General features: G+C 59.4%; 2 protein-coding genes across 2 annotated transcripts in view; both read left to right on the forward strand.

Annotated features, from left to right (window-relative positions):
* The window catches only part of NDRG3 (NDRG family member 3), a 64605-nt gene extending 62318 nt beyond the window's left edge, over positions 1 to 2287 (forward strand). The window contains exon 17 of the mRNA XM_082491068.1: positions 746 to 2287. Coding sequence (XP_082347194.1) covers positions 746 to 924 — 179 coding nt within the window. The 3' untranslated portion in view covers positions 925 to 2287. The remainder of the gene's footprint in view (positions 1 to 745) is intronic.
* A 4656-nt stretch (positions 2288 to 6943) lies between these two features.
* SLA2 (Src like adaptor 2) lies at positions 6944 to 9296 on the forward strand (the record flags this gene model as incomplete). The annotated part of the gene is made up of 7 exons (XM_082491357.1): positions 6944 to 7031; positions 7095 to 7236; positions 7376 to 7462; positions 7772 to 7875; positions 8575 to 8724; positions 8895 to 9021; positions 9146 to 9296. The coding sequence occupies 7 exons, from the start codon at positions 6944 to 6946 to the stop codon at positions 9294 to 9296; spliced, it is 849 nt and encodes a 282-aa protein (XP_082347483.1).
* Positions 9297 to 9879: the final 583 nt, after the last annotated feature.

Below are 9879 nucleotides of genomic sequence, written 5' to 3' on the forward strand. Positions count from 1 at the left end.
TTGGCATCTCCCTGAGATGCTCGTTAGCAGCTGTTTTCACAAGTATTGGGAGGTTTCAGTGCAGTGTGTGAGCTGGGAGCAGAAGGGAAAGTAGCTGGGGATCCCAGGAGCAGTGCAGCTGCTGGTCACACACCACAACTAATTGGCTCTTTCCTGTATTCATCCCTTTCCTTGTCTCGTGTTGTTTCCAGTCCCTTATGTGCAGCTCAGCCACCTAAGCACTGAGTCAGGTACCTTCAACTGTGCATCCGCCTCGGCCCCACTCTGTGTACGGAGTTGAATGATTCTTCGGGTGCATTGCTGTGTCTCGGCATGTCCTGCTGGCCTGCTGCGGGCTAGGCTGATCCATTGTACAATGTGTATGCTATGGTTTTTCGCCTTTCATTTGTATTTTGTTGATTGTTGCATGACTTCAGCTCTGTGGTTTTCTAGAGTGACGAGACTAACTTTCAAAAGGTCATCTGTACAGCAGCTGCCTTGGTTTGCACAGACACTCCCCATGACTGCACTTGCAAATGATCAGTTACACTTCTGGCATTTGCTCACCTTGGACCTTTTGAAATTGGGCCTTAAACATCTTGCTTTAGACGTGCAAAGACTTAATTTTGGCAGTGAAGAGTGAGTTTTCTTCCTCGCTGGGTATAGCTCTTCTTGTGCTTACCCAGTGGCACATATCTGAGTGACTGTGATACCTGCTGTAGGAGCTTCCTCCTTTTCTAAGTCCCACACTTGTTCTTTCTTGCAGTGCCAGCAGCTAGTATGACCAGGCTGATGCGCTCCCGTACTCACTCCTCCTCTAGCGTGGGCTCTGGTGAGAGTGTCCGCAGCCGGTCTCATACTAGCAACCATGGTGAAGGAAGTGCTGGAACCCCAGAAGGAATTGACCTCCAGGATGCACCTCAAACCATGGAAGTATCCTGTTAGGCAGGAGCCCCTCTTCTGGATTCAGACAACTCCACTCGCCCCCACTGAACCTACTCAGAATCTAGCATTTCATCCAACATGGCATTAACTGTTCTCTCTAACTTGTGCATGCCCATCTGAGCTGCCACCTCCTTGGTAGTCTGTACTTGGCATTACTTTGGTCCTTTCTGTATGCCCTTGGCATCGGAGCCTCTTTAACACTCGTTAACATTCCGCAGTCTTAGTAAGTCACGTTACTGTACATGCTGATACCATCTCCTTTCTGTGCTGTATATCAATCCAGATGACAGCTGTTGTCTCCCCTCTTCATTTAAATATAATTTCTGTGGCTTTGTGAGGTTTAGAATTGCTTTCTAGTTGTGCTTCTGCTAAAGGACCCTTGTGGTGCAGTAGGTATGGCATCTGTGGGACGTGGGAAAGCAAGACCATGACGATGTGAAACTCCAGGTGCTGGAGCAGGCGATGCTCTCTGGCAGAGCTGTGCCTGGAGCACAGAACCCACCAGAAGGTCTTTGTGTTCCCAGGCCTCTTGGCATGCCAGGCAGTCACGGGGAAAACAAATGGTCAGAAATACTGTCTTGGTCTCATCTCTGTATGTGTGTTAAGAAGGAGCAGAGTGATATCTTACCTGAGCCTCCTGAAAGGGCAAAGCAATTAACAAGTAAACTTACACTAACCGAGGTGCACTGTTAACCAAGTACAAGGGATATTAGACGACAGCAGCTCTGGCTTCCAGACCGCCTTTGCTGACTCCTGCAGAAGAGCCAGGCGCAGTTAACACCCAGTCACTGTTCTACCCTGGCACAGGTGAATCTTTAACATCGAGTAGGTTGTGAAACGGGCAGCAGTATCCCTTGTCTGGGGACCCAGAAATCTCCTGCACTGCCAGCTCTGCTTCCCGCTGCCGCCCGCCCCGGGCAGGGGGTCTGCACAGGGTATTAACTGAGGCTCAGGAAATACCAGTGAACGTAAATGACGGCCAGTAGACGCACGTTCCTGTGAGTCAGGTCAGATGTGTGAGCAGTGAATGCCTCTGTGCAGGTACTCTTTACTGCCTTCGTGGAATTCACAATTCTGCTGCCTTTTTACGTCTGGCCGGGTCACAGAGGGCAGGAGGCAAATGCCTGCTGCGTGCCAGGGTCTTGCTGTTAATGGGAGAAAAGGGATGAGTGGTCAGGCTGCTACAGGTCTCAATAGGTGAGCAAAACATTCTTTCTTACCTGTTGAGCAGTCCTGACCCACTGGGAGCCAGCTCCTCCAAGGGTCACGCTCATGTTCTGCTCCATTTCAGGTAGGGAATGGGACTGGGAGGCTCTGCCTGAGGGGGACTTTGTACCAGTTATTAAATAAAGCTATAACTGAGTTTCATTGTTACCCTGTGTGCTGGTGTTGTTTCTCTTGGCTCGACCCCACACCCCCGCCGGTTTTGTCAGCTTTGGTGTTTCCTGCCGTCAGAGGCGAACTCTTCCCTGTGGAAGGGGCAGCACTGGCCACCTCCCGCGAGAGGTGTCCTTGCGGCCGTGTGGGAGCAGCGTGGGCCGGTGTCCCTGTGTCCCCTGGGAGAGGCTGCCTAAAGGCACTGCAGAGCTGGCTTCCGCGAAAATGCAGAAAAGAGACTTCCAGCTTTGACAGAGTGGAGACTAAAGGACAGGTTTGCTGCAAAACAGGCATGGACTGCCACCAAGAATTGCCTCCGAACAAAGGTGAGCGCTAGGAGCTGCCTTTCCTGGTGAGCAGTGCTCTGCACCAGCATCTTTCACGGGCCTAACACAAAATTAACCTGTAAACCCCGTGCCAAGGCTGTTGTCATGACGTGCAGAGGCCGAGGGCAGTTTGGAAGGCAGCGTGAGGTCTGTTTGCCCATCTGCCCCCTGCGCCGCAGCCCGGTGCAGGTGGAGCAACGCACAGCAGCCGGTCGTCTAACCCAACCGTTTCTTCATCTTCTGCTTTTCACATCCAGCTTTTGCTCTCAAGTTTCAGCTGTCATCTTAACTTTCACAGAAAGCTTGCGGGGACTGAAGAGGGGTTAAACTGCTGGTCACAGATCAGTCCTGGCCTTGCTGTCCTGCCCGCGGCGTGGACTCCTGCAGCATAGGGCTTCGACTGTCTGAAGACCTTTGGGGGGGTCAGTGCAGGAAGTGAGACAAAGCGGTTTCATGGATCGCAGATGGAATGAAAGGTGAGAAATGGGACCGATTGGCCCATTGTATTGATGAGCAAGTAGTGAAGTGACAAAGTGAACAAAACTATGAGTTTGAGTCTGCAGAAGACAGGAGAGTTTCGTAGAGCTGGTGCCACCAGGTACCCCATTGCTGCTAAATGCAAGTGCCGGATGCAAAGCAGTGTACGCAGAGCAGTGTACGCAGGAGAGCTGATGTACGCGCACCGCTGTGATTTAATGTCAGCTAATTATGCTGAGAAACGGTCCTTCCTCAAGTTCCCTTATGAAAATACATCAACAGACCAAAAGAAAGGCAAATGCAATATTAAAATGACAATGAAATGAGTTAGAGGAAATAATACCACAGCAGGGGAGGGTGCGAGCTCGCCCAGTGCTCTTCACAATGATGTGGAGCAGGAGAGCTCAGAGCTACAGGCTGCCCATGCACGAGGAACCCAGGAGAGTAGAAAGATGAGATATTTTAGCAATTTGGAAGAGGGGTGATGAAAAAGAGAGTTTTGTTGCCATGGTGGTTCATATAGGTGTGAGCAAGGCAAGATTTGTAGTGAGGGTTGTCATATATTTTATTACCCCAAGCATAACTGGAAAAAGTGAACTTGTTTTCACATAAGCAAGTGCTTTTCCTGGTAAAAATACAAAAATCGAAGCTCAATACAAGTTGAGAAATGAGTTTAATAAAGGACAAAATGTTTCTTTGGGTGGCAAGAGCAATGCCAACCAAATCCAGGAGCAGAGCTTGAGCTCGGGCCGGGCTTCCCTGGGCTGGGATCCCAAACACCCCCGGCACGGGCCCCGCTGGCTGCCAGGGTGGGAGCTGGACACCCACTGGCGGGAGGGACACAGCTGTGCATTTCCACACGTCGAGGGGCAGCGTGGAGGTTAGACTCCATCCCTGTAAATTACCGGAGTATTTCCTAGACCTCTTTCTTCTGGCTGGCACTGGGGTGCCCAGGGAGGCGGCTCAGTGGGAGGTGGGCAGGCGGATGGAGCCAGCACTTTCCAGCTCTCCCACACCCTTAGCACTGAATTCCCAGTTGCTCAAAACTTTGGGACAAGCTCATTCAATGGCACTTCCAGCCTAAGAGCCCAAAGCTTTGCGTCGATAAAAGCATGCATCCTTTTCTTCAGCAGCACGGGGTGAGGCTCGAGGAGCTCAGTTCTGCTGAAGGTTTCTCTGGGGTCACTGACGGAAAAACACTCTCACAGCCATGGGCTGAGGTTTCTGCCAGGCGGCTGCTGGGCTGCGGTGCTGCTTGTGCTGGAAGGTGCTGTACATCACCCAGAAAACCACAGTCCCTGCGAGACGGCAGCTTCGCTCTGCTGACCCAGCGCTGTGGCCCAGCTGCAGCCGTGGCTGTGCACTCACAACTGATGGACTCAAACTCTTCTTGGCCGTGCCAGATGATGCTGTGAGGACTAACAGCCAAACATTGTGGTTTGGGAGGCTCAGAACTGATACTGGGATCTTTCCCCCATTTTAAGCCAGCAGGGTGGGATGAGAGGTGGGGAGGGATGTGCAGCCTTGGAGACTGTCAAGATGGAGCTATGGCCAAGCTGGTGTAGCTCGTGTCAGTCACGCATTGAGGAGGAAGCAGGACTGGGGCCCTCAGGAGCTCCTTCCCCCCAAAACGTCCATTATTTGATCTTAACACCTGAAACACCCTGTTGGGATGGGTGCTGTGGCTTGCTTTGCCTGGAGCCTTGTCCCTCTCCATTGGCATCACTGCTGCCCCTGCCCACTTGTGGCAGGGGCCTGCCTGGCAGGGAGGGGAGGCATGGCTCCTGGGAGCATCCTGTGGCCAGAGGAACCCATGCCTTGTGTGCCACATTCCCACCCATGTGTTAAGATAAAGCCCCTTTGCCCAGCCCTGCTGTCCAGGGTCGGGGGGGGATGGGGACTGGGGTCCCATTGTATTCTCAGCGCAAACCCAGGATGGTGCTGGGCAGCGCAGTGCTGGGCTCGGGGGAGCTGAGCCACATTTGGGACAGGTCATGGCACCCCACATCCCCAGGGACCCCAGTGGAACTTCACCACCAGTTCCAGGAGCAAATGAATCTTCTCCCAAATATAATCAACCCTTTCAAGCCAGCAGCGTCTGAGCTCAGAGCAGGCTCAGAGGGGCCCTGAACCCCAACAACCACACACAGCCCCAGTGGGCGGCTGCTTTCGTAAGCTTTTTTCCATGTGCACTTCACACCGTCACGGTGGTTTTTGAGTGACCAGAAAGTTTCAAGGGCACAGTGTAAGCAGCAGCAGGATGTTCAGCCGCAGCCGAGCAGTGGCAGGGGCACAGCAGGCAGCGGGGGGGACAGTGCCGCACAGCCAGCACAGCATGGCCGGTGCCAGGCCAGGATGGCGGCACAGAAGCTGCCGGGTGCAAACCCCAAGGGCTTTCCTTGAGGCAGGGAGGGGGGCATCAGCAGGGCCTGGTGCTGGAAGGAGCTTGGGAGAGGCTGGGGATGGGCCCGAGGTGGGGCTGCCCCACACGTAACTCAGCCTGGCACGGGCATGGCTGGGCTTGGCAGTGTTGTGCCAGGGGACACCCATGCAGTGTCCCACCCAGCACCACACGCCGTCCTGAGGGCCGCGCATGGCCCTGCTGCTGTGGCCATCGCATGGAGGAGACACCCTGCGACCCCCACGGCTTGTCCAGGCTGGGGACGGTGCTCATCCAGCCTCAACCACGGAGTCCTGCAGTCGGCTCTGCTCCTGCGCGCGGGTCGCCCATCCCTCCCTCTTCCCCACCCCCAAATCCCACATGGTGACCGTAACGCCTTGAGTGCCCTCAGGGATTTTCATAGGCCTTGTCCCCCATGCCGAGGTCCCTGAGGGACACAGCTGAGCAACCTGTCGGCTGAGTGAAAAAGAGAAAACCCCACTGTGGTGCAGGCACACGTCACAGGAAGCAGCGGCAGCCCACAGCCCCAGCTCCAGCCTCGCACCCCTCGCCGGCAGCGCTGCCGGGAGCAGCCTTGGCTCCGGCACCCGAAAACACCCAGCTCTAGAGCAGAGGGACGGGGGTGAACCAAGCAGGTCCTGCAAGGGGTTGCCCTGCACGAGGGAGACTCCCTGCGCCAGAGGGACCCCCTGCAGCCTGGGTGCCCCGAGGACCCACCGCGCTGGAGGAGCACCCCACGGGGCAGAGCCCAGCTGATGTCTGCCCGGATGGCTCCTGCACAATGGTGAGAGCAGCGAGAGGCAGGTGAGTGGGGTTCGACCCTGCTGAGGGCAGCAGCCGGTTGGGGAGCAGGGGGAGAGCTCAACCCGGGGCGGGTGTGGGTCACACACAGCTTTGGCTGCATGTCTCCATGGCTGATGAACCGAAACAGGCAGAGGGGTGTCCCCATAGCCACTGAGCTCCCCATGGGGACCAGCAGCTTGGGGCATTGGGACGGGGTGCCCCACACACTGGGAGACACTGGACTGGGGTGGGCTGGCAGCACTGAGCATGGCCAGGGGCATGGGGCAACCATGGGGATGCGGCTGCCCTGTCCGGGGAGGACCCCCAGGTCGGCCCAGCTGGGGCTGTGAGTCCTCAGATGTCCTCCGGGGTCAGGAGGTGGTTTCCTCAAAGGGTTCTCCAGGGAGCTGCTGCCAGGCTCAGCCCCAGCCCAGAGCCCTGCCCTGGCCCTGCCTTTCTGGGGAGCCACCATGCCAGCATCAGCCGGTGACAATGCCCGGCCCTGTGACCCATGGGCCTGCATCCCAACACTGCCATGCCACAGGGCTCGGGGCTCCACAGGGGACCAATTCCCCTGCCCTGGGCACATGGTGCTGCTGGCACCGGGCATGAGCGTCTCCTTCCCTCCCAGCCAGCTGCCTGCTGAACCCCAGGGATGGGGAGCCTGCCCAGCCGGGAGAAGCCGCTCAGCATCCCGCCAGGGGTTGCTGACTCCATGCAGCCCCCGCTGCCCACACAGGCAGGTAAGCGCCTGGCAGCTGCCAGCTTGGCCATCAGCCCCCGGTGTGCCCGTCCTCCCGCCCCAGCTGGGGCTGGTGCCGGGGGAGCTCTGAGCCCGCTCACCTTCCCCGCAGCCCCCAGCAGCTTCCTGGCCCTCTGCGACTTCCCCTCTGGCGCCGGGGCAGCTGTTGTCCTGAGGATGGGGGAGCAGCTCCGCGTCCTCTCTGAGTAAGTCCCCGCACCGGGCAGGCACCCCTGACCAGTGTGCAGCCCGTGGGGCCATGATGGCGGCTCCCATCCTGGGGGGTCCCCTCCCTGTGCCCGGCAGCCTCGGCCCCTCAGGATGGCTTCTCCCCCTTCCCTGCAGGGATGGGGAGTGGTGGCTGGTGGTGTCTGAGGTGTCTGGCAAGGAGTGCCATGTCCCCAGCAGCTGCGTGGCCAAGGTCAGGCACAGGTAAATGCTGGGAAGGGTCTGTCCCAGGGTGGGGCCAAGGGGACATGGCCCCATTGCAGAGACCCTGGTCAGCCCCGAGGCCAAACTCCAGCCACTGCGCTGGGACGTCCTGCCCCGTTTCTCTCGCTGGGCCGTGGAGCAGTGCTGGGGCTCAGGGAGGCAGCACGGTGTGCCGTGGTGTCCCCAGGACATGAGCTGCTGCACCCCAAGCTGTCCCCTCTGTCCCGGCTGGGGCAGGACAGAACCCGGGGTGCTGGGCGTCCCCGCGCAGCCGGGAGAGCGCCCACCCAGCGCCCGCTGCCTGCGCAGGTGGCTGTATGAGGGCGTCAGCCGGCAGAAGGCGGAGGAGCTGCTGCTCCGGCCAGGCAACCGCAGCGGGTCCTTCCTGATACGGGAGAGCCAGACCAGACGAGGTGAGAGCCCTCGGGCCCCGTCTCCTGTACCCCCTCCCAGCCAGCCCCACTGGGGTGCTGAGTGGGGCCCCAGTGGGGCTGGTCCTCCATCGCTCGCACCTGGTGGCAACGGCCTGCCCCGCACGGTGGTTTCCTGGTGCCGCTGCTCCCTGCTGCGTGCTGAGCCTCCTCCTTGGGGCCCCAAAAGAAAAAAACGCCAGCAGGCTTCCTGCAGCTTTTGGTTAAGCAGAGAAGTGAAAAGGTTCAGCCTCTGAAATGACGTGGGGCCCCCATCACGATGATGTGCCGAGGGGACACCACCGGGTGCCCCAGTGCGCACGGCTGATGCACCGGCACAGCGCTGCATGGCCCTGTGGTGGCCTATGCACAGAGGGGCCATGGGGCTGGGGATGGCTCATCCCTGCACGGCACCCGAAAGTGGAAACGGGCACAGAGCCACAGCACCCGACGCTGAGGGCACGTGGGACATGGCAGGCATTACTTGAGGTCATCCCATGTCCCAGCACTTCCACAGTCCCCAGTTTGGAGGTGCTCATGCCGTGGGGCTGGCAGGGGGATGCTCGCAGCCCTGTGGGGAGACGGGTGCTGCCGGCCACCCCCATGGGGCGATAAAATCCCCGATGTGGGAGAGCGCGGGGCAGTGGGGCTGAGCGGGTGGGTGCCCATGGCAGCCCGGCCACCTGCCCCTTGCCCTGGCAGGCTGCTACTCACTGTCGGTGCGCCGCAGCGAGCGCGCCTCGTGGGACTCAGTGACACACTACCGCATCCACCGCCTGGAGAACGGCTGGCTCTACATCTCCCCCCGCCTCACCTTCCCCAGCCTGCATGACCTGGTGGACCACTACTCCGGTAACGCCCCACCAGCCCCCCAGGACCCCCAGTCTGGGCGGGGGGATGCTCTGCACTCTGCAGGGAGGGAGGGGGGAAAGGTGGCGGCCGGTCCCCAACCTGCCCGGCTGCCCCCAGGGTTGGGGTGCAGGTGAGGGGCTCCCTGCTGACGCTGCCGGCTCCCTGCCCAGAGTTCGGTGAGGGGCTGTGCTGCCCCCTCAGGGAGCCCTGCTCCATGGAAGGGGTGAGGGTGGCCCCAGTCCCTGCCATGCCTGCTGTCGTGAAGAAGCCATCACTCAACTGGGACAAAATCGACAGGTAGGGAAGGGGAGGGGGGAGCGGGGGGGTGTGGGGGTGTGGCTGGGGCTCCCCCCCCCACCCCTGCCAGACCCTCAGGGGGCCTGGGAGCTGCCCGCTGACCGTCCCATCTGCCCTCCTGCAGTTCCCTCCTGTTCTCGGAGGCCACGTCCTCGCCGGAGGAGCACTCTCCCATCAGCCTGGGCCTGCGGGAAGCCATCAGCTCCTACCTCCTCCTGACAGAGACGGCCGCCCCCGAGCAGGGCCCTGCGGGGAAGGGGGCGAAGAGCAGCTGAGGGCAAGGCCCCCATTTGGCCACAGCCCCACGGCGGACACACGGCTCTTGTTACAGCATTCGCCTGGTTTCAGCCACAATGGCTCACTGGTGCGGTGGGAGCCGGCCGCTCTGGAGCTGTTGGCCTGGACACGGGCCAGCTGAGAGCAAGGTGGGGACAGCGGGCACTGATGCTGGAGGAAGGGGCTGCCCCAGCACCCATCCTCCCCAGAGGCGGGTACTTTGAGCACCCCGAGCATCACCCAGCGCCCACGGCAGGAGAAGGCAGAGGCTGCGCACAGAAGGTGCCCTGCCTGCCCCCCCGCGTCCCCACGGCAGCAGGGAAAGGGGATGCAAATGCCCAACGAGCCAACGCCTGGCCCAGGTGGGGGAACACCCCAACCCCACCAGACCCCTCAAGTTGATGCACAAACTTCTTTTGGGGTGGGGTGGCCGTGCAGGACAGGGCCTGTGAGGAGCAGCTGCGGACCTTTGTGCCCTCACCCACCCGTAACTCGCCCCTCTGCTTGTCGGGACCGGCAGAGAAGCGGCCGGGAGGAAACCAGCCTCTTACTGCACTCGAAGTAGCTGATCTTTAAACCTTT

The sequence above is a fragment of the Vanellus vanellus genome (assembly GCF_965231255.1).
Source record: "Vanellus vanellus genome assembly, chromosome: 15".
Lineage (NCBI taxonomy): Eukaryota > Metazoa > Chordata > Aves > Charadriiformes > Charadriidae > Vanellus > Vanellus vanellus.